We start from the raw sequence: 27,682 nt of genomic DNA, 5'->3' as shown, positions 1-27,682 counted from the left end.
AGTTTTACTAATAAACAACAAAAACATGTCTCCGAATTTTTTATTTCTAAATACTTTTTTTTCAAGAGCGATTTTTGTACTATCACTCCACATTTTTTAACCCTATTTCAAAAATGTTCTGTAATTTTTCACTGAAATTGAATATAGCAAATCACAGACATGCTTTTTTAGCGCTTTGGCCCCGGAAACAGAGGAACACATTAAATAAGCGAAAAACAAAATTCGCTTTAACATGTAACGTTCAAAAGATGATTCGGGCGCTCTCATTTAGAAGTCGTGAAAAATTCGACAATTAATTTTTTTTAAAATTTTTGGTATAGTCTCATAGCCAGTCCTATATGCTTTAATTTGATCTAGCGGTTTAGATATCTACAGTTTAAACCGGACGCGCAACATCGCTTGCACACAAGACACCCCTGAAGGTGCACGGTAACCTTATGTCGGAGTTTGAAAGTAAAATTTCGTTTGGCTGGTAAAATATTTCTTTCTGTCGAGCAAAACATTGTATTTCTTTCTCGTTGTTTCTTTCGTAACGTGATAGTGTCACCTTGGTCATAAGATGATATGCTCGCGAGCTGCCAGAAAACTTGGATAGATAACAGGGTAAACCAGGCCAGAAAATACTTGGAGACCAAAGCTTTTTTAAGGAACGGCTAAATTTGTTTAGGATCACAAACATTTGAATGCCCTGAATTTTTGTAGCTAAGTGCAACAGATTCATCAGGATTAAATTGTTGTTCATTAGACTTAACTGCCAGGAAACTGCGTGGTAATGTGTTAAGAATGTTTAAGGTGATTTCTCAGTGTCATTGCGCATCTGGTACCCCGCACTAAAAAAAAAAAAAAAAAAAAAAAAAAAAAAAAAGCCATAATCAGGCGAATAAGCTCGCGTGCATTCCCAGAGCATGGTATTCTTTTGCAATTAATGAACCAGATAAAGAGGTACGATGGTCTCTTGCTCTTAAACGAGTACGGTGACTTGTCTTTTTTATTTCATAACTTCGGTCCAACTCGAGTATTATTTAGTTTATATACTTTCTATAGTTTCTATATGATTTGTTTAACTGTTTTACAAGGCAGTACTCCTTCTGACCCTATGCTTACACAAGTGAAGAATGTTGTTGTATTAAAAGCAGATTCAACCATATCCTTACATTGGTCATTGAAGAACAGAATGGCCGCGTCATATATCACTGTGCTTTTTAATTGTGTATTCTGTTTTCTAGGAATTGGAGGACACTCCACTCGCTCACGCTGCAAGAAATGGTTGCACTGATACTGTTAGGTTGCTCATAGAGAACGAAGCTGATCTCAACAAAGCAGGAAGGGTACTTTAGAAGCATAAATTGTATTTGTCATGTCGAGTTTAGTCAGAATTTGAAAGTCAAATTTCGTAAGGCTGTTCAAATTTTTCTTGTTAAGGAAAACGTTGCACAAAGATGGGAGCTCATTCTCTTTCTTTCTTGTTCAGGAAATTGCGTCGTAATGTGTTGAAAATGTTTAAGGTGACTTCTCAGTGTCATTGCGCATCTTGTACATCGCATTAAAAAAAACGTAATCAAGCAAATGAGCTTGCGTGCATTCCTAGAACATGGTATTGTTGTTCAATCAATGGACCAGGTGAAGAGGTACGATGGTCTATAGCTAATGAAGGAGCACGGTGAACTAGATTTTTTTATTGGGTAATTTCAGTGTACAATTATCCCCACCCCCCCCCTTAAAACTCCTTGATGGGAAAAAAGGTATAGCTGAAAATGTCCACGCAGCCCGTTACCTTATGACGCAAATTATCACCTGGAAGGGAACGACTCGAGGAACGTTTTTGAGTCGATGTCGTAATTTTCCACAAATTTATATCAAATTTTTCCTTACGCCCGAGACCTTCTACCTATCAAGTTTTTTTCAAATATTAACTTAAAAACCTATGCTTGAAAAGTTATACCCAATATTTCCGAATCGAGTATTATTTAGTTTACATAGTTTTGATCTAAATTTGTGAGCTTCAAAAAGCTATCTCCATCAGACCAGAACTGAAAAGCTATTAAAGGTTTGAAACTGGTGGTTAAACAGGAGGAAACTATGCATAGACAGAAGCCATGTCAAGCTGGGGGGGGGGGGGGGCGGGGATCGTTAGAATGCTTTATTCTGAGTGCCTTTTCTAACTATTACTATGAATTCCTATGATTTGGTGAACTGTTATCCAAGGAAAAACTTCTTCTCACCATATGCTTAAAAAGCACTTACGGAGTGTATTCGTCTCTAAAGCAGATTCAAGCATATATCCTTACGTTGTTCATTACGGAAGAGAATATGAGCTTTCTATTACTGTACTTTCTCCTATTTTTTTCTTTCCTAAATTTTGAAGGACATTCCGCTCACCGCAGCTGCAAAGAGTGGTCACACCGATGTTGTAAGGGTGCTTACGGAGAACGGAGCTGATGTCAACAAAGAAAAATGGGTACGTTAGAAACATAACTTCTATTTGTGATGTCGCGTTTAGTCAGAATTTGAAAGGCAAATTTCGTATGGCTGTTTAAATTGTTCCCTTGAGACGTTCTACACATTGTGTTCTTTTCAAGAGTTACTTTGAAAAGCCTTGCTTGAAAAGTTAGATCTCCATTATTCCGGAATAGAGTATTATTTTGTAGCTTCACTCTCAGTGCCCCTTTTAACCAATATTATGAATTCCTATGATTTCGTAAACTGTTATGCAAGGAGAAACTCCTTCTGACCTTATGCTTAAAAAAGTCCTGCAGATTGTAGTTGTTCCAAACGCAGATTTATCTTTACCGTGGCCATTAAAAGAGGAAAATATGACCTTTATACATTACCGTGCTTTTTCCAATTTTTTTCCTACTTATAGGGGGACACTCCGCTCACTGCAGCTGTAAAGAATGGTCACACTGATATTGTTAGGTTACTTTTAGAGAACAGTGCTGATGTCAACAAAGGAGTACAGGTACGTTAGAAGCAAAAATGGTATTTGTTATGTCGAGTATAGTCAAAATTTTGAAAGTCAAGTTTTGTATGGTTGGTCGAATTTTTTTCGCTGTTGAGAAAAACGTTCCAAAAGTTGTGAGCTCTTTCTATTCTTTTCTTGTTGTTTCCTTGGTAACGATGTAGTGCCAGCCTAGTCATAAAATAATTTTCACGCGAGTTGCCAGGAAACTTGGGTAGAAAGTAACGCAAACCTGGAAAAAAAATTATTTGGAGACCAATGCTCTTTTGAAAGGAAGGGCTAAATTTGTTTGATGGTGGTGACTAGTCGAGAATGTTCAAGTTGAATTATCAGTATTGCATCGTGTACTCCGGATAAAAAAATATCTAATCAGGGGAATAAGCGTGCACACATCCGTGGATCATGGTATTGGTTTTCAATCGATAGATCAGGTACAGAGGTACGATGGTCTATAGCTCTCGAACGAGCACGGTTACCTATATTTTCTTTGCCTAAGTTTTAGTGTATAAAGTATCCTCTTTAAATTAGAGTAATTGAAAGAAAAACATCGATGGGAAAAAAAGGTACTGCGAAAAGTGTGCACCAAACGCGTTACTCGATGATGGAAATCATGACCTTGAAAGGAACAACTTAAACGACGTTTTGATTAGATATCGTTTAAAACTGCGCAGTTTTTCCATTAGTGAATATCAAACTGTCTCATGCGCTTGAGATTTTCTACCCAGTATGTTCTTTTCAAGTGTTACTTTGATAAGCCTTGCTTGAAAAGTTTTAGATGCCCATTATTCCTGGATAGAGTATTGTTTTTTTGCTTCATTCTTAGTACCCCTTCGAACCATTAATAAGAATTCCTATGATTTGGTGAACTATTGTACCAGGTAAAACTCCTTCTGACCTTAGCTTGAAAAAGTCCTGCAGAATGTAGTTGTTCCAAACGCAGATTTATCCTTACCGTGGCCATTAAAAGAGGAGAATATGACCTTTATACATTACCGTGCTTTTTCAATTTTTTTTCTACTTATAGGAGGACACTCTGCTCACTACAGCTGTAGAGAATGGTTACACTGATATTGTTAGGTTACTTTTACAGAACGGAGCTGATGTCAATAAAGGAGTACGGGTACGTTAGAAGCAAAAATTGTACTTGTAATGTCGGGTTTAGGCAAAATTTTGAAAGGTTGGTCGAATTGTTTTTCGCTGTTGAGAAAAACGTTCCAAAAGTTGCGAGCTCTTTCTATTCTTTTCTTGCTGTTTCTTTGGTAACGATGTAGTGCCAGCCTAGTCATAAAATAATTTCCACGCGAGCTGCCAGGAAACTTGGGTAGAAAGTAACGCAAACCTGGAAAAAAAATTATTTGGAGACCAATGCTCTTTTGAAAGAAACGGCTAAATTTGTTTGATGGTGGTGACTAGTCGAAAATGTTTAAGTTGAATGATCAGTATTGCATCGTGTACTGCGCATAAAAACATGTAATCAGGGGAATAAGCGTGCACACATCCGTGGATCATGGTATTGGTTTTCAATCGATAGATCAGGTAAAGAGGTACGATGGTCTATAGCTCTCGAACGAGCACGATTACCTATATTTTCTTCGCCTAAGTTTTAGTGTATACATCATCCTCTTTAAATTAGAGTAATTGAAGAAAAATCATCGACGGGAAAAAGAGGTACTGCAAAAAGTGTGCACTAAGCCCGTTACTCGATGATGGAAATCATGACCTTGAAAGGAACGACTCAAAGGACGTTTTCATTAGATATCGTTTAAAACTGCACAGTTTTTCCATTAGTGAATATCAAACTGTCTCATGCGCTTGAGACTTTCTACCCATTATGTTCTCTTCAAGTGTTACTTTGATAAGCCTTACTTGAAAAGTTGATGCCCATTATTCTTGGATAGAGTATTCTCTTTTTGCTTCATTCTGAGTACCCCTTCGAACCATTAATAAGAATTCCTATGATTTGGTGAACTATTGTACAAGGTAAACTCTTTCTGACCATAGCTTGAAAAAGTCCTGCAGAATGTAGCTGTCCCAAACGCAGATTTATCCTTACCGTGGCCATTAAAAGAGGAGAATATGACCTTTATACATTACCGTGCTTTTTCCAATTTTTTTCCTACTTATAGGACACTCCGCTCACTGCAGCTGTAAAGAATGGTGACACTGATATTGTTGGGTTACTTTTAGAGAACGGAGCTGATGTCTACAAAGGAGTAGGGGTACGTTAGAAGCAAAAATTGTATTTGTTATGTCGGGTTTAGGCAAAGTTTGAAAGTCAAGTTTTGTATGGTTGGTCGAATTTTTTTCGCAGTTGAGAAAAACGTTCGAAAAGTTGCGAGCTCTTTGTATTCCTTTCTTGTCGTTTGTTTGGTAACGATGTAGTGGCAGCCTAGTCATAAAATAATTTCGTCGCGAGCTGCTAGGAAACTTGGGTAGAAAGTAACGCAAACCTGGAAAAGAAATTATTTTGAGACCAATGCTCTTTTTAAAGGAAGGGCTAAATTTGTTTGATGGTGGTGACTAGTCGAGAATGTTTAAGTGGAATGATTAGTATTGCATCGTGCACTGCGCATAAAAAAATATGTAATCAAGGGAATAAGCGTGCACACATCCCTCGATCATGGTATTGGTTTTTAATCGATAGATCAGGTTAAGAGGTATGATGGTCTATAGCTTTCGAACGAGCACGGTTACCTATATTTTCTTTGTCTACTTTTTAGTGTATAAATACTCCTTTTTAAATTAGAGTAATTGAAAAAAAATAATCGACGGGAAAAAAAGGTACTGGTAAAAGTGTGCACCAAGCCCGTTACTCGATGATGGAAATCATGACCTTGAAAGGAACGACTCAAAGGACGTTTTGATTAGATATCGTTTAAAACTGCGCAGTTTTTCTAGTAGTCAATATCCAACTGTCTCATGCGCTTGAGACTTTCTACCCATTATGTTCTTTTCAAGTGTTACTTTGATAAGCCTTGCTTGAAAAGTTTTAGATGCCCATTATTCCTGGATAGAGTATTCTCTTTTTGCTTCATTCTTAGTACACCTTCGAACCATTAATAAGAATTCCTATGATTTGGTGAACTATTGTACAAAGTAAAACTCCTTCTGATCTTAGCTTGAAAAAGTCCTCCAGAATGTAATTGTTCCAAATGCAGATTTATCCTTACCGTGGCCATTAAAAGAGGAGAATATGACCTTTAAGAATCGTTTCATGCTTAGCGTGCGTATATTAAGGTTTGAATGCACGCGGGGTGTTTGGAGAGCACGAGAGAAGTGTAAAAGTTGCTCGAGAGCAACTCTAGCTTCTTGTGTGCTCTCCAAACTTCCCAAGTTCATCCAGAACTCGATATACGCACAGCTAAAATCATGAAACAATTCTTTTATAACATACGAAAACTGTTTGGGCGCTGAATGACGTTTTTGTAATTTTTTTTTAAATGAAAGTTGCCCAAAAATGTTGGTGTCTCCTATTGTTTTGTTGATTTTAAGTAATTAAATGGTTTTCGGTAGAGTTAACAAATGTAACCAAAAAAAACGTCATCAACAGAGACGTTTACCTTTAAAAGTCGCCACAGACCAATTTGTAGTCTTCTTAGTTCCTGTTGAATGTCTTTCTGTTAAAATTTTCTCCAGCTCCTGTTCCGAGAAATGGGGAAACGGGCCTGTTGTGTTTCGTTTAATTTTCGATCTTATTGGCTTGACTACTTGCGGGAAGGTCGAAATCCAAAGAAAAGTTTGGGTGGTCTTCCATTTACTGATATCGCTTACCGAAACTTTAACTTAAGGAACTCACACGACGGAAATTTTGCAGCTATTTTGAAACTGCACACGTCATTTTATTGAGCACGGACGTACGTACATAAAGATTTTGTTCATGTTGACGCAATAGGAATTAGATAGGACTAGCGCGCGCGCTATGTTATAATTATACATTACCGGGCTTTTTCCATTTTTTTCCTACTTATAGGAGGTCACTCCGCTCACTGCAGCTGTAAAGAATCGTTACACTGACATTCTTAGGTTACTTTTAAAGAAGGGAGCTGATGTCGACAAAAGAGTACGGGTACGTTAGAAGCAAAAATTGTATTTGTTATGTCGGGTATAGGCAAAGTTTGAAAGTCAAGTTTTGTATGGTTGGTCGAATTTTTTTCGCTGTTGAGAAAAACGTTCCAAAAGTTGCGAGCTCCTTCTATTCCTTTCTTGTTGTTTCTTTGGTAACGATGTAGTGGCAGCCTAGTCATAAAATAATTTCCTCGCGAGCTGTTAGGAAACTTGGGAAGAAAGTAACGCAAACCTGAAAAAAAATATTATTTGGATACCAATGCTCTTTTTAAAGGAAGGGCTAAATTTGTTGGATGGTGGTGACTAGACGAGAATGTTTCAGTTGAATTATCAGTATTGCATCGTGTACTGCGCATAAGAACATATGTAATCTGGGGAATAAGCGTGCACACATCCCTAGATCATGGTATTGGTTTTCAATCGATAGATCAGGTAAAGAGGTACGATGGTCTATAGCTCTCGAACGAGCACGATGACCTATATTTTCTTGCCTAATTTTTAGTGTATAAATATATCTTCTTTAAATTAGAGTAATTGAAAGAAAATCATCCATGGGAAAAAAATGTACTGCTAAAAGTGTGCACCAAGGCCGTTACTCGATGATGGAAATTATGACCTTGAAAGGAACGACTCAAAGGACGTTTTGATCAGATATCGTTTAAAACTGCGCAGTTTTCCATTAGTCAATATCAAACTGTCTCATGCGCTTGAGACTTTGTACCCATTAAGTTCTTTTCAAGTGTTACTTTGATAAGCCTTGCTTGAAAAGTTTTTGATGTCCATTATTCCTGGACAGAGAATTCTTTTATTGCTTCATTCTTAGTGCCCCTTCGAAGCATTAATAAGAATTCTTATGATTTGTTGAACTATTGTACAAGGTAAAACTCTTTCTGACCTTACCTTGAAAAAGTCCTGCACAATGAAGTTGTTCCAAACGCACATTTATCCTTAACGTGGCCATTAAAAGAGAATATGACGTCTATACATTACCGTGCTTTTTCCAATTTTTTTCCTACTTATAGGTGGACACTCTGCTCATTGCAGCTGTAAAGAATGGTCACACTGATGTTGTTAGCTTACTTTTAGAGAACGGAGCTGATCTCCAAGGAGTAAGGGTACGTTAGAAGCAAAAATTCTATTTGTTAGGTCGGGTTTAGGCAAAGTTTAAAAGGTAAGTTCTGTCTGGTTAGTCGAATTTTTTTCGCTGTTGAGCAAAACGTTCCCAAAGTTGCGAGCTCTTTCTATTCCTTTCTTCTTGTTTCTTTGATAACGATTTATTGCGAGCCCAGTTATAAAATAATTTCCTCGCGAGCTGGTAGGAAACTTGGGTAGAAAGTAACGGAAACCTGGAAAAAAAATTATTTGGAGACCAATGCTCTTTTTAAAGGAAGGCCTAAATTTGATTAATGGTGGTGACTAGTCGAGAATGTTTAAGTTGAATTATCAGTATTGCATTGTGTACTGCGCATAAAAAAATATGTAACCGGCGGAATAAGCGTGCACACATCCCTAGATCATGGTATTGGTTTTCAATCGATAGATCAGGTAAAGAGGTACGATGGTCTCTAGCTCTCGAACGAGCACGGTTACCTATATTTTCTTTTCCTACTTTTTAGTGTATAAATTATCCTCTTTAAATTAAAGTAATTGATAAAAATCATGGATGGGAGGAAAGGTACTCTGATAAGTTTGCATCAAGCCGGTTTCTTGATAATGGAAATCATAATCTTGAAAGGAACGACTCAAAGGACGTTTTGATTGGATATCGTTTAAAACTGCGCAGTTTTTCCATTAGTGAATATCAAACTGTGTCATGCGCTTGAGACTTTCTACCCATTATGTTCTTTTGAAGTGTTACTTTGATAAGCCTTGCTTGAAAAGTTTTAGATGCCCATTCTTCCTGGATAGAGTATTCTTTTTTTTGCTTCATTGTTAGTACCCCTTCGAAGTATTAATAATAATTCTTATGATTTGGTGAACTATTGTACAAGGTAAAACTCCTTCTGACCTTAGCTTGAAAAAGTCCTGCAGAATGTAGTTGTTCCAAACGCAGATTTATCCTTACCGTGGCCATTAAAAGAGGAGAATATGACCTTTATACATTACCGTGCTTTTTCCAATTTTTTTCTTACTTATAGGAGGACTCTCCGCTCACTGCAGCTGTAAGGAATGGTCACACGGAAATTGTTAGGTTACTTTTAAAGAACGGAGCTGATGTCAACAGAGGAGTATGGGTACGGTAGAATCAAAAATTGTATTTGTTTTGTCGGGTTTCGGCAAAGTTTGAAAGTCATTGTTTGTATGGGTGGTCGAATCTTTTTCGCTGTTAAGAAAAACGTTCCAAAAGTTGCGAGCTCTTTGTATTCCTTTCTTGTTGTTTCTTTGGTAACGATGTAGTGGCAGCCTAGTCATAAAATAATTTCCTCGCGAGCTGCTAGGAAACTTGGGTAGAAAGTAACACAAACCTGGAAAAAAAATTATTTTGAGACCAATGCTCTTTTTAAAGGAAGGGCTAAATTTGTTTGATGGTGGTGACTAGTCGAGAATGTTTAAGTTGAATTATTAGTTTTGCATGGTGTACTCCGCCTAAAAAAATATGTAATCAGGGGAATGAGCGTGCATACATCCCTGGATCATGGTATTGGTTTTCAATCGATTGATCAGTTAAAGAGCTACGCTGGTCCATAGGTCTCGAACGAGCACGGTTACCTATATTTTCTTTGCCTAAGTTTTAGTGTTTAAATTATCCTCTTTAAACTAGAGTAATTGAAAAAAAATCATCGACGGGAAAAAAAGGTACTGCTCAAAGTGTGCACCAAGCCCGGTACTCGATGATGGAAATCATGACCTTGAAAGGAACGACTCAAAGGACGTTTTGAGTAGATATCGTTTAAAACTGCGCAGTTTTTCCATTAGTGAATATCAAACTGTCTCATGCGCTTGAGACTTTCTACCCATTATGTTCTTTTGAAGTCTTACTTTGATAAGCCTTGCTTGAAAAGTTTTAGATGCCCATTATTCCTGGATAGAGTATTGTCTTTTTGCTTCATTGTTAGTACCCCTTCGAACCATTAATAAGAATTCCTATGATTTGGTGAACTATTGTACAAGGTAAAACTCCTTCTGACCTTAGCTTGAAAAAGTCCTGCAGAATGTAGTTGTTCCAAACGCAGATTTATCCTTACCGTGGCCATTAAAAGAGGAGAATATGACCTTTAAGAATTGTTTCATGCTTAGCGTGCGTATATCGAGTTATTAATGCACGCGGGGAGTTTGGAGAGCACGAGAGAAGTGTAAGAGTTGCTCGAGGCGCAGCCGAGAGCAACTCTAGCTTCTTGCGTGCTCTCCAAACTTCCCAAGTTGATCCAGAACTCGATATACGCACAGCTAAAATCATGAAACAATTCTTTTATAACATTGGAAAACAGTTTGGGCGCTGAATGACGTTTTTGTAATTTTTTTTAAAATGAAAGTTGCCCGAAAATGTTGCCGTCTCCGACTGTTTTGTTGATTTTAACTAATTAAATGGTTTTCGGTAGAGTTAACAAATGTAACCAAAAAAAACGTCATCAACAGAGACGTTTACCTTTAAAAGTCGCCACAGACCAATTTGTAGTCTTCTTAGTTCCTGTTGAATGTCTTTCTGTTAAGATTTTCTCGAGCTCCTGTTCCGATTAATCGGGAAACGGGCCTGTTGTGTTTCGTTTAATTTTCGATCTTATTGGCTTGACTACTTGCGGGAAGGTCGAAAGCCAAAGAAAAGTTTGGGTGGTCTTCCACTTACTGATATCGCTTACCGAAACTTTAACTTAAGGAACTCACACGACGGAAATTTTGCAGCTATTTGGAAACTGCACACGTCATTTTATTGAGCACGGACGTGCGTACATAAAGATTTTGTTCATGTTGACGCAATAGGAATTAGATAGGACTAGCGCGCGCGCTATGTTATAATTATACATTACCGTGCTTTTTCCATTTTTTTCCTACTTATAGAAGGACACTCCGCTCACTGCAGCTGTAAAGAATCGTTACACTGATATTCTTAGGTTACTTTTAGAGAACGGAGCTGATGTCAACAAAGGAGTATGGGTACGTTAGATGCAAAAATTGTATTTGTTATTTCGGGTATAGGCAAAGTTTGAAAGTCAAGTTTTGTATGGTTGGTCGAATTTTTTTCGCTGTCCAGAAAAACGTTCCAAAAGCTGCGAGCTCTTTGTATTCCTTTCTTGTTGTTTCTTTGGTAACGATGTGGTGGCAGCCTAGTCATAAAATATTTTCCTCGCGAGCTGTTAGGAAACTTGGGTAGAAAGTAACGCAAACCTGAAAAAAAATATTATTTGGATACCAATCCTCTTTTTAAAGGAAGGGCTAAATTTGTTGGATGGTGGTGACTAGTCGAGAATGTTTCAGTTGAATTATCAGGATTGCATCGTGTACTGCGCATAAAAACATATGTAATCAGGGGAATAAGCGTGCACACATCCCTGGATCATGGTATTGGTTTTCAATCGATAGATCAGGTAAAGAGGTACGATGGTCTATAGCTCTCGAACGAGCACGGTTACCTATATTTTCTTTTCCTACTTTTTAGTGTATAAATTATCCTCTTTGAATTAGAGTAATTGATAAAAATCATGGATGGGAGGAAAGGTACTCCGATAAGTTTGCACCAAGCCGGCTTCTGGATGATGGAAATCATAATCTTGAAAGGAACGACTCAAAGGACGTTTTGATTACATATCGTTTAAAACTGCGCAGTTTTTCCATTAGTGAATATCGAACTGTGTCATGCGCTTGAGACTTTCTACCCATCATGTTCTATTGAAGTGTTACTTTGATAAGCCTTGCTTGAAAAGTTTTAGATGCGCATTCTTCCTGGATAGAGTATTTTTTTTTTGCTTCATTTTTAGTACCCCTTCGAAGCATTAATAAGAATTCTTATGATTTGGTGAACTATTGTACAAGGTAAAACTCCTTCTGACCTTAACTTGAAAAAGTCCTGCAGAATGTAGTTGTTCCAAACGCAGATTTATCCTTACCGTGGCCATTAAAAGAGGAGAATATATGACCTTTATACATTACCGTGCTTTTTCCAATTTTTTTCTTACTTATAGGGGGACTCTCCGCTCACTGCAGCTGTAAAGAATGGTCACACGGAAATTGTTTGGCTTATTTTAAAGAACGGACCTGATGTCAACAAAGGAGTATGGGTACGGTAGAAGCAAAAATTGTATTTGTTATGTCGGGTTTAGGCAAAGTTTAAAAGTCAAGTTTTGTATGGTTGGTCAAATTTTTTTCGCTGTTAAGAAAAACGTTCCAAAAGTTGCGAGCTCTTTGTATTCCTTTCTTGTTGTTTCTTTGGTAACGATGTAGTGGCAGCCTAGTCATAAAATAATTTCCGAGCGAGCTGCTCATAAACTTGGGTAGAAAGTAACGCAAACTTGGAAAAAAAATTATTTTGAGACCAATGCTCTTTTTAAAGGAAGGGCTAAATTTCTTTGATGGTGTTTACTAATCGAGAATGTTTAGTTGAATTATCAGTATTGCATCGTGTACTGCGCATAAAAAAATATGTAATCAGGGGAATAAGGGTGCACATATCCCTGGATTATGGTATTTGTTTTCAATCGATAGATCAGGTAAAGAGGTACGATGGTCTATAGCTTTTGAACGAGCACGGTTACCTATATTTTCTTTGCCTACTTTTTAGTGTATAAATTATCCTCTTTAAATTAGAGTGATTGAAGAAAAATGATCGACGGGAAAAAGAGGTACTGCTGAAAGTGTGCACCAAACCCGTTACTCGATGATGGAAATCATGACCTTGAAAGGAATGACTCAAAGGACGTTTTGGTTAGATATCGATTAAAGCTGCGCAGTTTTTCCATTAGTCAATATCAAACTGTCTCTTGCGCCTGAGACTTTCTAACCATTATGTTCTTTTGAAGTGTTAATTTGATAAGCCTTGCTTGAAAAGTTTTAGATGCCCATTTTTCCTCGATAGACTATTTTTTTTTTTTGCTTCATTGTTAGTACCCCTTCGAACCAATTATAAGAATTGTTATGATTTGGTGAACTATTGTACAAGGTAAAACTCCTTCTGACCTTAGCTTGAAAAAGTCCTTCAGAATGTAGATGTTCCAAACGCAGATTTATCCTTACCGTGGCCATTAAAACAGGAGAATATGACCTTTATACATTACCGTGCTTTTTCCAATTTTTTTCCTACTTATAGGAGGACACTCCGCTTACTGTAGCCTTAAAGAATGGTCACACTGATGTTGTTAGGTTACTTTTAGAGAAGGGAGCTGATGTCAACAAAGGAGTATGGGTACGTTAGAAGCAAAGATTGTATTTGTTATGTCGGTTTTAGGCAAAGTTTGAAAGTCAAGTTTTGTATGGTTGGTCGAAATTTTTTCGCTGTTGAGAAAAACGTTCGAAAACTTGCGAGCTCTTTCTATTCCTTTCTTGTTGTTTCTTTGGTAACGATGTAGTGCCAGCCTAGTCATAAAATATTTTCCTCGCGAGCTGTAGGAAACTTGGGTAGAAAGTAACGCAAACGTGGAAAAAAAATTATTTGGAGACTAATGCTCTTTTTAAAGGAAGGGCTAAATTTTTTTGATGTTGGTGACTAGTCGAGAATGTTTCCGTTGAATTATCAGTATTTCTTCGTGTACTGCGCATAAAAAAATATGTAATCAGGGGAATAAGCGTGCACACATCCCTGGATCATGGTATTGGTTTTCAATTGATAGATGAGGTAAAGAGGTACGATGGTCTCGAGCTCTCGAACGAGCACGGTTACCTATATATTCTTTGCCTAATTTTTAGTGTATAAAATATCCTCTTTGAATTAGAATAATTGACAAATCATCATCGACGGGAAAAAAAAGGTGCTGCTAAAAGTGTGCACCAAGTCCGTTACTCGATGATGGAAATCATGACCTTGAAAGGAACGACTCAAAGGGCCTTTTTATTTAGATATCGTTTAAAACTGCGTAGTTTTTCCATTAGTCAATATGAAACGGTCGCATGCGCTTGAGACTTTCTACCCATTATGTTCTTTTGAAGTGTTACTTTGATAAGCCTTGCTTGAAAAGTTTTAGATGCCCATTATTCCTGGATAGAGTATTTATTTTTTCCTTCATTCTTAGTACCCCTTCGAACCATTTATAAGAATTCTTATGAATTGCTGAACTATTGTACAAGGTAAAACTCCTTCTGACCTTAGCTTGAAAAAGTCCTGCAGAATGTAGTTGTTTGAAACGCAGATTTATCCTAACCGGTGTCATTGAAAGAGGAGAATAAGACCTTTATACATTACCGTGCTGTTTCCAATTTTTTTCCTACTTATAGCAGGACACTCTGCTCACTGCAGCTGTAAAGAATGGTCACACTGATATTGTTAGGTTACTTTTAAAGAACGGAGCTGATGTCAACAAAGGAATATGGGTACGTTAGAAGCAAAAATTGTATTTGTTATGTCGGGTTTAGGCAAAGTTTGAAAGTCAAATTTTGTTTGGTTGGTCGAAGTTTTCTCGCTGTTGAGAAAAACGTTCGAAAAGTTGCGAGGCCTTTTTATTCCTTTCTTGTTGTTTCTTTGGTAACAATGTAGTGCCAGCCTAGTCATAAAATAACTTTCTCGCGAGCTTGTAGGAAACTTGGGTAGAAAGTAACGTAAACCTGGAAAAAAATTATTTTGAGACCAATGCTCTTTTTAAAGGTAGGGCTAAATTTGTTTGATGGTGGTGAATAGTCGAGAATGTTTAAGTTGAATGATTACTATTGCATCGTGCACTGCGCATAAAAAAATATGTAAGCAGGGGAATAAGCGTGCAAACATTCCGTGATCATGGTATTGGTTTTTAATCGATAGATCAGGTACAGAGGTACGATGGTCTATAGCTCTCGAACGAGCACGGTTACCTATATTTTCTTTGCCTAATTTTTAGTGTATAAATTATCCTCTTTAAATTAGAGTAATTGAAAAAAAATAATCGATGGGAAAAAAAGGTACTGCTAAAATTGTGCACCAAGCCCGTTACTCGATGATGGAAATCATGACCTTGAAAGGAACGACTCAAAGGACGTTTTGATTAGATATCGTTTAAAACTGCCCAATTTTTCCATTAGTCAATATCAAACTGTCTTATGCGCTTGAGACTTTCTACCCTTCATGTTTTTTTGAAGTGTTACTTTGATAAGCCTTACTTGAAAAGTTTTAGATGCCCATTATTCCACGACAGAGTATTCCTTTATTGCTTCATTGTTAGTACCCCTTCGAAGCATTAATAAGAATTCTTATGATTTGGTAAACTATTGTACAAGGTAAAACTCCTTCTGACCTTAGCTTGAAAAAGTCCTGCAGAATGTAGTTGTTCCAAACGCAGATTTATCCTTACCGTGGCCATTAAAAGAGGAGAATATGACCTTTATACATTAACGTGCTTTTTCGAATTTTTTTCCTACTTTTAGGAGGACAGTCCGCTCAGTGTTGCTGTAAAGAATTGTCACACTGATTGTTTAAGGTTACTTTTAGAGAACGGAGCTGATGTCAACAAAGGAGTATGGGTACGTTGGAAGGAAAAATTTTATTTGTTAGGTGGGGTTTAGGGAAAGTTTGAAAGTCAAGTTTTGTATAGTTGGTCGAATTTTTTTTCACTTTTGAGAAAAACGCTGCAAAAGTTGCGAGCTCTTTCTACTCCTTTCTTGTTGTTTCTTCGGTAACGATGTAGGGGCCAGCCTAGTCATAAAATAATTTCCTCGCGAGCTGCTAGGAAACTTGGGTAGAAAGTAACGCAAAGCTGGAAAAAAATTATTTGGAGACCAATGCTCTTTTTAAAGGAACGGCTAAATTTGTTTGATGGTGGTGACTAGTCGAGAATGTTTAAGTTGAATGATCAGTATTGCATCGTGTACTGCGCATAAAAAAAATATATAATCGGGAATAAGCGTGCACACATCTCTGCATCATGGTATTGGTTTTTAATCGATAGATCAGGTAAAGAGGTACGATGGTCTATAGCTCTCGAACGAGCACGGTTACCTATATTTTCCTTGCCTCATTTTTAGTGTATAAATTATCCTCTTTAAATTAGAGTAATTGAAAAAACCTCATGGATGGAAAAAAAGGTACTGCTAAAAGTGTGCACCAAGCCTGTTAGTCGATGATGGAAATCATGACCTTGAAAGTAACGATTCAAAGGACGTCTTGATTAGATATTGTTCAAAACTGCGCAGTTTTACCATTAGTCAATATCAAACTGTCTCATGGGCTTGAGACTTTCTACCCATTATGTTCTTTTGAAGTGTTACTTTGATAAGCCTTGCTTGAAAAGTTTTAGTTGCCCATTATTCCTGGAGAGAGTATTTTTTTTTTTAGCTTCATTCTTAGTACCCCTTCGAACCATTAATAAGAATTTTTATGATTTGGTGAACTATTGTACAAGGTAAAACTCCTTCTGACATTAGCTTTAAAAAGTCCTGCAGAATGTAGTTGTTCCACACGTAGATTTATCCTTACCGTGGCCATTAAAAGAGGAGAATATGACCTTTATACGTTACCGTGCTTTTTCCAATTTTTTTCCTACTTATAGGACGACAGTCCGCTCAGTGCAGCTGTAAAGAATGGTCACACTGATTGTGTAAGGTTACTTTTAGAGAACGGAGCTGATGTCAACAAAGGAGTATGGGTACGTTAGAAGCAAAAATTGCATTTGTTATGTCGGGTATAGGCAAAGTTTGAAAGTCAAGTTTTGTTTGGTTGGTCGAATTTTTCTCGCTGTTGAGAAAAACGTTCCAAAAGTTGCGAGCTCTTTCTATTCCTTTCTTGTTGTTTCTTTGGTAACGATTTAGTGCCAGCCTAGTCATAAAATAATTGTCTCGCGAGCTTGTAGGAAACTTGGGTAGAAAGTAACGCAAACCTGGAAAAGAAATTATTTGGAGACCAATGCCCTTTTTAAAGGAAGGGCTAAATTTTTTTGATGGTGGTGACTAGTCGAGAATGTTTAAGTCGAATGATCAGTATTGCATCGTGTACTGCGGATCAAAAAATATGTAATCAGGGGAATAAGGGTGCACACACCCCTGGATTATGGTATTGGTTTTGAATCGATAGATCAGGTAAAGAGATACGATGGTCTATAGCTCTCCAACGAGCACGGTTACTTATATTTCTTTGTCTGATTTTTAGTGTATAAATTATCCTCTTTAAATTAGAGTAATTGAAAAAAACTCAGCGATGGGGAAAAAGGTACTGCTAAAAGTGTGCACCAAGCCCGTTACTCGATGATGGAAATTATGACCTTGAAAGAAACGACTCGAAGGACGTTTTGATTAGATATCGTTTGAAACTGCGCAGTTTTTTTATTAGTCATTATCAAACTGTCTCGCGCGCTTGAGACTTTCTACCCTTTAAGTTCTTTTCAAGAGTTACTTTGATAAGCCTTGCTTGAGAAGTAGATGCCCATTATTCCTGGATAGAGTATTTTTTTTTTGCTTCGTTCTTAGTGCCCCTTCGAACCATTAATAAGAATTCCTATGATTTGGTGAACTATTGTACAAGGTAAAACTCCTTCTGACCTTAGGTTGGAAAAAGTCCTGCGGAGTGTAGTAGTTTCAAACTCAGATTGATCCTTACCGTGGCCATTGAAGAAGAGAGAATGAACTTTGTACATTATTGTACTTGCTCAATTTTTTGTCTTTTCTACATTCTGAAGGACGCTCTAGGTACTGCAGCTGTAAAGAATGGTTACACCGAAATTGTAAGTTTGTTCATAGCGAACGGAGGTGATGTCAGCAAAGGAGTATGGGTACGTTAGAAGCATGAATTGCGTTGTTATTTAGAGTTTAGTCAGAGTTCTTTTTGTCAGATTTTGCATGGCTGTCAAAATTTTGTTGGAGTGTAGTCGTTCTAAAAACAGATTCAACTGTATATCCTAACGTCGGTCATTAAAGAAGAGAATATGAGGTTTAAATATGACTTTATTACATTAAATTTATTACATATTTTTTTCCTTTCTCACATGTTGAAGGACACTATACTCTTTGCAGCCGTAACAAATGGTCACACTGATATTGCTAAGTTGCTCATAGACAACGGAGCTGATGTCAACGAAGCAAGATGGGTACGTTAAAAGCAAAAATTTTATTTGCTATGACGGGTTTAGGCAAAGATTGAAAGTCAAATTTTGTATGGCTGTTCAAATTTTTCCTACTGGTGAGAAAAACGTTCCATGAAGTTGCGAGCTCTTTTTATTCCTTCCATGTTGTTTCTTTGGTAACGATGTATTGCCAGCCTAGTCATACAATAATTTTCTTGTTTGCATAGAAATGCAGTAAATGGCTTGAACCCGGGGATAACATGTGAAGGTGTAGTCTGATCGTCCGGGTGAGTGTATTTCTGAGAAGGACTGTTGTCGGTGGTAGTGACTGACGTTTCGACAACCTGTGCGGAAGTCATCATCAGAGTCAAGTGAACGATTGTTGTCAGTAGAATGTTCTTATTCCAGTTCGTGTAAAATGATCGGTTGGTTTTGCCGTGATGTTATTGGCTGTAAGACTCAAGTGACGTAAGTCGGTCGTGATTGGTCTGTTTCGATCTGTCGGTAAAGTTAGGTCTTTATTTTTCGGTCGTTTGTGATGTTTATGTCATGAATGAGTCGTTTGTATGGAGCGGGTAGTTGTTGACATCTGTTTAGGGGAGTCTGTTCTAAGTTAGTAAACCAGCTTTCCAGAGTCAGTCGTTGAAAATAGTCAGTGCTGTAGGTTAGGCATTGCGCAGAGTCCCAGTCAATGTTGTGGTTGGTAAGTCGATGGTGTTCAGCAATGTGATTGCTGACATCACCTTTCCTCGTCGCCCGTCTGGGTTCAGTCAGTCTTGTTGTGAGGTTTCTGCCAGTCTCACCGATGTAGGAGGCTTGGCAGTCGGAACAATTGATCTTATAAATCGTTTCCTGTCTGTTCCTCGGTTCGTCTTTGTCTTTAACGTTGGTTAGTAACTGACGTAGTGTGGTGATAGGTTTGTGGGCGACGTGGATATTGAAGGGTAGTAAGATGCGCGAGATGTTTTCAGACATGCCTTTTATGTACGGTATGGTTGCTGTAGACGTAGGGTTAGCGGTGTCGCTTTTGTCGGTTGTGGTAGTGAGTCGGTGAGTGTTTCGTCGGATGAAGTCGTTGTAGTTGTTCTTCGAAAAAACACGGTGAAGGTATTTGTTCTCGTCGGATAAGCTGTCTGTCGAGTCGCATACTAGTTGTGCGCGTCGTGTTAGAGTTCTGATAGTTGTGGCTTTGTGTGATGTAGGGTTGTAGGATGACTCGCCTAGTTATCTGTCGGTGTGTGTCGGTTTCCTGTAAACTGTCGTCCGTAATGAGTTGTCGTTGTGGCTTACCAGGCAGTCTAGAAAAGGAATTTTGCCATTTTCTTCGACTTCTCTGGTAAACTGTATGTCAGTGTTTTGTTCGTTAAGGTGGTGGTGGAATGCGTCGATTTCGTCGTGTCGAACGGCGGTGAATGTGTCGTCAACGTAACGTAACCAAAGCGGTATCGTTTGTCGGCAAGTCGAAAGGGCGCGTTCCGCGATGTTCTGCATCACAATTTCTGCTATAACAACAGAAACTGGAGACCCCATGGCAGTGCCGTGTAACTGTTTGTAGTGTTTACTGTTGTGCTGAAAGTAAGTAGACATTAGGCAAATGCTTAGCAAGTCCATGATGTTGTCTGTCGGTAGCGGTAGTGGGTCGGTAGATTGTCGGATTGCAGTCTCAGTACATTGTAATGCCAATTGAAGTGGAATACTTGTGAACAGTGATTTCACATCAAATGACACTAGTTTGTAGTCGTCAGGTATCTGAACAGTCTTGGTAGCGTTATTGAAGTCTTCAGTGGATTGTAGTTTATGTCTGGATTTGTCGGTTAGCGGTTGTAGTATTGTCGTCAGGTACTTGGATAGTTGGTATGTGGGAGAGCCACAGAAAGAAACAATAGCTCGCATCGGGAAACCAGGTTTGTGTAGTTTCGGCAAACCGTGCAGTTTCGGTGGCTGTGGTACCGAGTACCTCAGTCGATAGTACCGGTGGGTGTCAAAGGCGTTCGTTTTCTTGATTGTCAGTAGTTTACTGTTGAGTTTACGTTGAAGTGCAGGAGTTGGGTCACGTTTGAGTTCTTCGTAGGTTCGTTTGTCGTTAAATACTGCGTCCATTTGTTGTGATAGTCAGTTTTGTCCATTACAACAGTAACTCGTCCTTTGTCGGCTGGTAGGATGACTATGTTCTCGTCGTTTCTCAGTCGTTTCAGTGCGCGTTGTTCGTCTTTAGTCAAGTTGCTGTCATGTAGTGACGTGGATTGTATACTGGAGGCAATTCTGTTTCTGATGTTATCCTTGGTCGGCTCAGATAGCTCTCGTTGCCGAGACAGAGCCGCCTCAACACTAGATACAATACCCTCGGTCGGTATACGTTTAGGTGTTACTGAGTGTTTTAGTCCGTAGGATAGTATGATAGTTTTAGTCCGTGTGATAGTAGTCTTGTCTGAGGAACGAGAAGAAATGTTGCTTACCCAGTTGTCGTCCAGTTTCCTTCGTTTCTCTTCTTTGTGGCGTAGAAGTCGTGTCAATTTTTGTTGATGTCCAGTGCGGGCGCGTTCAGTCGTCTTGTTGGCTCGTTTGTCGGCAATTGTCCTAACGGTGTCAAGTAGGTCAGTTGGTATCAGTTGTTTCAGTTGGTCGTGTAGTTGTCGTAGTTTGTTTCTGTGGCGTTTGAGTCTTCTGTGGCAATCATTTATCCGCGCTTTGACCAGTCGTCTGCAGGTGGCTTTGACGATCTGGATGGCCTCCTGTGTGTTCAACGGGGACTTAAGTTTGACTCTGGAAAGCTGGTTTACTAACTTAGAACAGACTCCCCTAAACAGATGTCAACAACTACCCGCTCCATACAAACGACTCATTCATGACATAAACATCACAAACGACCGAAAAATAACGACCTAACTTTACCGACAGATCGAAACAGACCAATCACGACCGACTTACGTCACTTGAGACTTACAGCCAATAACATCACGGCAAAACCAACCGATCATTTTACACGAACTGGAATAAGAACATTTTACTGACAACAATCATCCACTTGACTCTGATGATGACTTCCGCACAGGTTGTCGAAACGTCAGTCACTACCACCGACAACAGTCCTTCTCAAGACTACACTCACCCAGACGATCAGACTACACCTTCACTTTGCATAGAAAGTAACGCAAACCTGGGCAGAAAATATTTGAAGACCAATGGTTTTTTTAAAGGAAGGGCTAAATTTGTTAAGAATTGCAAAACTCCTAAATGCCCTGATTTTGTTATAGATGTGTGCAACAGATTCAAAATAATTTAGTCGTTGTTCATTATACTTAACGGTTAGAAAGTTGTGTGGTGACCAGTTAAAAATGTTTAATTTGAATCCTCAGTATTGCATCGTGTACTGCGCATACAAAGTACGTAATCAGGCGAATTAGCGCGTGCGCATTCCTTGAACATGGTAATGCTTTTCAGTCAATAGACCAGGTAAAGAGGCACGATGGTCTTAAGCTCTTGAAAGAGCACGTTTAAGTATATTTTCTTTGCTTAATTTTAGTGTACAAATTATCCTCTTTAAAGTAGAGAAATTAAAAAAAAAACTCATCGATGGGGGAAAAAGATACAGCTAATAAAGTGCACCAAGCCCGTTACTCGATGATGGAAATTATGACCTTGAAAGGACGACTCGAGAAACGTTTTGATTTGAAACCGTTTAAAACTGTGTAATTTTTCCACAAGTTATTTATCAAATTGTCTCATGTGCTTGGGACGTTCTACACATTGTTTTTTTCAAGTGTTACTTTGAAAAGCCTTTCTTGAAAAGTTAGATGCCCATTATTCCCGAATAGAGTATTATTTTGTTGCTTCATTCTTAGTGCCCCCTCTAACTATTAGTATGAATTGCCATGGTTTGATGAACTGTTGTACAAGGTGAAACTCCTTCTGACCTTGTGCTTGAAAAAGTCCTGCAGAGTGTAGTTGTTCCAAACCCAGATTTATCCTTAATTTCTTTTTCCTACGTATAGGAGGGCACTCCACTCACTGAAGCTGTAAAGAATGGTCACACTGATCTTGTTAGGTTGCTTATAGAGAACGGAGGCGATGTGAACGATGGAGGGGTACGTTAGAAGCGTAAACTGTATCTGTTATGTAGAGTTTTTTCAGAGTTTGATGGTCCAATATTGTATGGCTGTGTTGCTTCATTCATAGTGTCCCTTTTAACATTGGTTTGAGTTAATATGATTTGGTGAATTGTTGTACAAGGTAGTACTCTTACCTTATTTTTGAAAAACACATGCAAAGTGTTGTCGTCTGAAAAGCAGATTCGACCATATATCCTTGCGTTGATCATTAAAGAAAGGAATATGAGCTATATATGTTACTGTACCTTTTCATTGTGTTTTTTTTTTCTAGTTTTTTGGGTCCACTCCACTCACTGAAGCTGCAAGAATAGGTCACAATGATATTGTTGGGTTGCTCATAGAGAAAGGAGCTGATCTCAGCAAAGAAGGAGGGGTACGTTAAATTTGTGATGCGAAGTTTAGTCAAATTTTGTATGGCTGTTCAACTTATTGCTGTGATCAAAGCGTTTGAGGATTTTGCGAGCTCTTTCTATTTCGTTCTCGTTGTTTCATTCGTAACGTTCAAGTGCCACCATCAGTCATAAAATGATATGCTCGCTAGCTGTAAGAAAATGTGGATTGAGAGCGAGGCACACCTCGAGAGAAAACATTTGGAGACTAAAGCTTTTTTCAAAAAGGGCTAAATTCTGAGTGCCCTGATTATTTGTCTTTTGATGTGTACATCAGATTCACCATGATTAAATTGTTGTTTACTAGACTTTCCGGCCAGAAAATTGCGTGGTAATGTCGGAAGTGTTTATAAGGAAAAGGATTTGAAACAAATTTTTCTATTCAGCAATACTTTGAGGAAACTAACACTTATATTTAAAACGATATTTACCGTTGAAAAGTTCTTCCAAAGCTCAGTTTTCATTTTTCACCCATAATTCTTTTGACGTTTGGGAATCAAAGTTTTGTTAGCTCCTAAACTATTTTTGTTGCTGCAAAAGTTAGCTGCCCCAACTTTTCAAAATCGAGAATTATTTACTCTATGTAGTTTTCACCAAGACTGCTTAGTGGCTGTTAAACAAAATGCAATGTTGGAGCGTGGGGGACACGAAAGGCCTACTTCTTTCTGAAATTGGTGCATCTCGGAGCAATCAAACAGTCTTCTTTCCAGTTTGTGGCCCCTTTGCCCCATGTTCAGTAAATTCGAGCCAGATGATTCTACATAATAAATCGTTTGGGAAGACTTCCTCCACTAATTGTGCTCACTTACAGTCGATCGTGTCGTTTCGTAAGGAGTACCTCTTTCCACTTAAATGCAGACTACTTGGTGAACTTTTTTCAAGTACAACTCCTTAAGATGTCCGATTACTTCCTTGTAGAATAGAGTTGGCTGAAGTCGGGGCAGATTTTCCGATTTAAATATACGCATTTTATAGCCCTTGGAGGAAAATGGTTAAGATTCAAATGTAATCTTCTTTCTCCTTATGTTGCTGTTATTTTAAGAAGCATTGTTTTGTAGCTGTAGTAGTAGCTCTCTAGGTCCACTCCCTCTCTCTCCAGAATCTGCCATTGCAACGCTACGTTAATTTTAGCTTCTTAAGCGAGACTGTTGAGCTGCTGAGTGTTTTTAACTATTTTACTAGTTGGCTGTTATTCAAAGCAAGCTGACTGAAAAGGGCCTGCGTAGTAGAAAGTTCGAAGCTGATGCCAGGGTATGTTTGCTGCTCTACAGAAGAAGTTTAATTTTGTGTTAGAAATTCAGCATTTGTTAATTAACGATCTTTACCCTCGTCAAATGGAATAACGTGGAGATATTTCAGGAAACGGGCTTCGTGTTATGTGCACTTTGTAAACACTCCTGCATCAGTAGGAACTTATTTAGCTGAATTTCCTTGATCTTCTTCATGACATATCAGATGTGATACTAAAAACAGGCTGAAAAATTGATATCCCCAATTTGCATTATTGTATTATTTTTAATTGATATGTGTAAAAAAATTGTTGTCAGTGTTTACTCGCTGTGCTAAGTCTAAACATAGTGCTGAAAGGGCTAAAGAAACAACTTGCTTTCTAAGAATAATAATTTATAGCTTAAGTGCATTGATTAAATTTGACCTATTTTATTCTTATTTTAGAGTACTGAATTATCACTCGAAAGATGTGTAGATGTTGTAGATGTACAGGTATGTTTGGAAGTTGTAAACTATTCTCCCGACACATTTTCATTCAATGAGTCCTCGTACTAATCCTTTCATATGATAATAAGTTTCCATTCACATGCAAATTCAACTCATTTTCACAAGAATGGTTGAGCACGAGGACTCGCTTTGAAAATGAGGCCAAGGATATGTGGCCATTGAACGATAAAGATCGTAATGACGTGTTCAATATACTTGCTGTGCAACAAAACAAGCAGAGCTGTACATGCGTCCAACTTGAACTGAGACGGTATAACGAGTGAAGTTTATGTCTAGGAGCTCATTCATTCATTCATTCTTTTATTCACACTTATTCTACTAAAAATACAACAACGAGAAAGAGAAAAAGTAGAAGAAAAAAAAGAAGAGAGTTCTAACTATACATGAATTTACACAAAGCTGTGGAAAGAGTGTGTAGTAGCCAAAGGAGCCAAGCTTTCGAGTTGGCCACTACCACAGAGCAGTTACGGATGGGTGAAAGTTAAATACACTTAAGGAGATAGCACATATACTAAATAGTTAAAATAGTGAAATAGAGCTCTATGATAGGTTAAAGTTGTTCAAGATGTCTGCCTGCCAAGTAGGAAGAGTTTATATTCTTTTTTAAAGCTTTTGGCAGGGAGACACTTTATTTTAATAGGTATCGTTTGCCAGATCTGTGATGCCATCACACTAAATCTTGCTAGACCATAATTGGTTCAGCTCATACTTGACTGAAAAAAGAAAACGAAGAAGAACAAAGGAGAAAAACACTTTGAACCAGGAAACATCTAGCAATAACATGTTAGGGTGACAAGTAATTGATAAAAGAGGGATTCGTGAATTTAAGTTCTTAAGTGAAAGAGGTAAAGATTTTTTCGTCTTGACGCGAACATAGAAAAATAAACAAAACTGAAATTCTTAGGTTTGACTTCTCATTGGAACTCTTCTTTTTCCCACACACGAGACAATACTGTAGTTTCCTTCTCTTTCTCAATCACATTTTTCACCTTTCCCACGCGTATCCTTTTTACCTTACCCTATTTTCAGCCTCCTTTCCTGTCTTCAAAGGCTACTCAGTCTTATAAATACAACAATGCTACAAAACGAAAAAATACTTTTACGCATCGCTTTTTGTATGCATAATGTACCTTTTTCTCCCCATAGCTGAGAGAGAAGAAGAAAACAAGTCCGGCTAATTCGAGGAAATACAGTATGTGACTTTAAAGCTTAATAATCACCATATACTCTTCACCCTTCTGGGCGTTGAGTTATACAAAAATGATGATCATATATATATTTTTTAATTTTCCCTGCGAGGATTAACTTGAGTACCTAGATCATAAACACAAATGAGTCTCTTTTCCTCCTGTGATGTATATTTAAAGATGGACAAAAGTTCTCACCAAAAAGCCCAATCCACATCAACGAAAGATACTTAGGTGGCTTAAGGACATTTCATCAGAAAAAAAAAACTGAATTGGCTTTAATGCGGAGGCAAAAAGCTGTATTTCGAGATTAGAAGGTGCACCATTCTGTATTTTCATGTCTATGTACGTCAATTACCAAAGTATTTTAATCGCATGTTTCCCGGCAGATGTGCATGAAAGTTGACTCTTCAAAAGATGGTTTTCAAATTTATTTAGATAACTCACCACGAGTAAGGCATGTACTCTCCGCTTTCAATTCAATTTTACGCGCAACGACCCAATCAGCGGATAAAGTTATTTTATGCTTCACGCGTGCTATCAAATTGTTCCTGGGAAAGGCTGATGTCTACATGAAATGATAGCTGATATTAATTGTTTGACAGCTGCCTACACCAAGGATATTCTAATACGGATATCCAGATTCAAATAGAAGCTGGCTTCAATAATTAATTCTTTTCTGGAAGGCTCTCTTGTTGTTTATAGAACATTTATCTCCCTCCAGGAGTAAAATGAAAAACTTGTAATACTATGAAACCTGTAACGATAGTGGGCCAAGAAAAATATTTTTTGGATGGCGTGATCTCAAAAGTTTCATTGCGACATATCAATATTAACGCTATGGATGAGTAAGTAATCTAGGAGTAATAGCACTAGTCTTTGTGCTTTCCTGTCCAGAAAACCTGGTATGGGTTTTAAGAGTTTGAGGCCAGCTTATACGATGGTACTTACTTTGAAGACTTTCTAACTTTTTAAATTTCTACCTACACAGAAAATGAGCCCAGAGAAATTTCATTTGACAAGAACCGTGAAGATGAAGCTGAGGAGAACGACGATGTGGATACGGAACTCTCTTTAGTCAGTTCATATCCGTGCTATGGTCAATATTGAATGACCTAGATGATACCTAAATCGTGTACAAGTTATGTTTTCTTTTTCGTAAATAAAACACTTGTTTACAATAACGAAAACTTTAACACGAAATGGAAGAGGAAGGCCAGTAACCTTAAATTTCGCAAGAATGTGAATGGTTGTACTATGAGGTCAATTGTATGTTCAACAAGTGTTAGAAAAGTTTTCATATATGATTCCATGCTTAATTAAATAATTTTTTTTAGGTGAATATGCAAAAAAGGTCAGCATGTTATCCAAAATTGATCAGTAATAACGTAATGTTATTTATAGTTTTAGAGTATTAGAAGCGTATAGCTTTTATTTCATATACGATCCCATGCTTGATTTAATAATTATTTAAGGTGAATATGCAAAAAAGGTAAATAGCATGTTATCCGAAATTGATCAGTAGTAACGTAATGTTATTTATATTATTAGAAGTGTATAGCTTTTCTTTATGGTCAGGTTCAGTTTACTTCTATGTCCAATGATGACTAATTTAAATGATTGTTATCAAGTGTTAGTTAGCACACTTTCAGTATATATACTTGTTCGCGACAATAAAAAGAAATCAAAGTTAACATGTGAGCTTGAATGGAATGACTAATCAATTACTTTATAGAGCGTTTTGCTGTTGTTATAGAAGTAGTGGACAAATTTGCTTTTACACGAATTCGAAGCAGAGAACACTGGAAAGTGAATGTTGCACAGAGTAAATGCTAAGCTGTTCGTTAACATTTTGTTCCGTTCGTTGCAAAAATGTCTGAGGGATAATAGACACAGCCTTTATTTTGAATGATACCAAAACCATTCTAGTTTAGTGATACCCGCGATCTACCACCGTTTCTGTTGGTTTTGTTCCGTCATTAAGTGAAGTTTCATGCTTGAGAAGTTGCAAAACTTGAGCCGAAGCGTATGTTGCAGGGTTGATAGTTTGTTAAAATGAAAGTCTAGTGCCATAAAACCAAGAATTATGGCGTATCAATGGTATTCCATATCAGCTGCTCCTGGAGCATCG

The 27,682-nt window shown here is 37.8% G+C and overlaps 1 protein-coding gene across 3 annotated transcripts in view; it reads left to right on the top strand.

Annotated features, from left to right (window-relative positions):
* The window catches only part of LOC111319351 (uncharacterized), a 59,488-nt gene extending 32,028 nt beyond the window's left edge, over positions 1 to 27,460 (top strand). For all 3 annotated transcript variants that reach the window (XM_088731199.1, XM_088731198.1, XM_088731200.1), the window contains 22 exons: positions 1,227 to 1,328; positions 2,366 to 2,458; positions 2,864 to 2,959; positions 3,984 to 4,079; positions 5,086 to 5,178; positions 6,930 to 7,025; positions 8,047 to 8,139; positions 9,163 to 9,258; positions 11,021 to 11,116; positions 12,142 to 12,237; positions 13,263 to 13,358; positions 14,384 to 14,479; positions 15,503 to 15,598; positions 16,624 to 16,719; positions 17,746 to 17,838; positions 18,061 to 18,153; positions 22,122 to 22,214; positions 22,510 to 22,611; positions 23,810 to 23,878; positions 24,302 to 24,349; positions 25,511 to 25,556; positions 26,543 to 27,460. In XM_088731199.1, coding sequence (XP_088587325.1) covers positions 1,227 to 1,328; positions 2,366 to 2,458; positions 2,864 to 2,959; positions 3,984 to 4,079; positions 5,086 to 5,178; positions 6,930 to 7,025; positions 8,047 to 8,139; positions 9,163 to 9,258; positions 11,021 to 11,116; positions 12,142 to 12,237; positions 13,263 to 13,358; positions 14,384 to 14,479; positions 15,503 to 15,598; positions 16,624 to 16,719; positions 17,746 to 17,838; positions 18,061 to 18,153; positions 22,122 to 22,214; positions 22,510 to 22,611; positions 23,810 to 23,878; positions 24,302 to 24,349; positions 25,511 to 25,556; positions 26,543 to 26,661 — 2,004 coding nt within the window. In that variant the 3' untranslated portion in view covers positions 26,662 to 27,460. The remainder of the gene's footprint in view (positions 1 to 1,226; positions 1,329 to 2,365; positions 2,459 to 2,863; positions 2,960 to 3,983; positions 4,080 to 5,085; positions 5,179 to 6,929; positions 7,026 to 8,046; positions 8,140 to 9,162; positions 9,259 to 11,020; positions 11,117 to 12,141; positions 12,238 to 13,262; positions 13,359 to 14,383; positions 14,480 to 15,502; positions 15,599 to 16,623; positions 16,720 to 17,745; positions 17,839 to 18,060; positions 18,154 to 22,121; positions 22,215 to 22,509; positions 22,612 to 23,809; positions 23,879 to 24,301; positions 24,350 to 25,510; positions 25,557 to 26,542) is intronic.
* Positions 27,461 to 27,682: the final 222 nt, after the last annotated feature.

The sequence above is a fragment of the Stylophora pistillata genome, chromosome 8 (assembly GCF_964205215.1).
Source record: "Stylophora pistillata chromosome 8, jaStyPist1.2, whole genome shotgun sequence".
NCBI lineage: Eukaryota > Metazoa > Cnidaria > Anthozoa > Scleractinia > Pocilloporidae > Stylophora > Stylophora pistillata.
The sequence above is the reverse complement of the archived record's forward strand: the minus strand, read 5'-3'. Positions and strand labels throughout refer to the sequence as shown.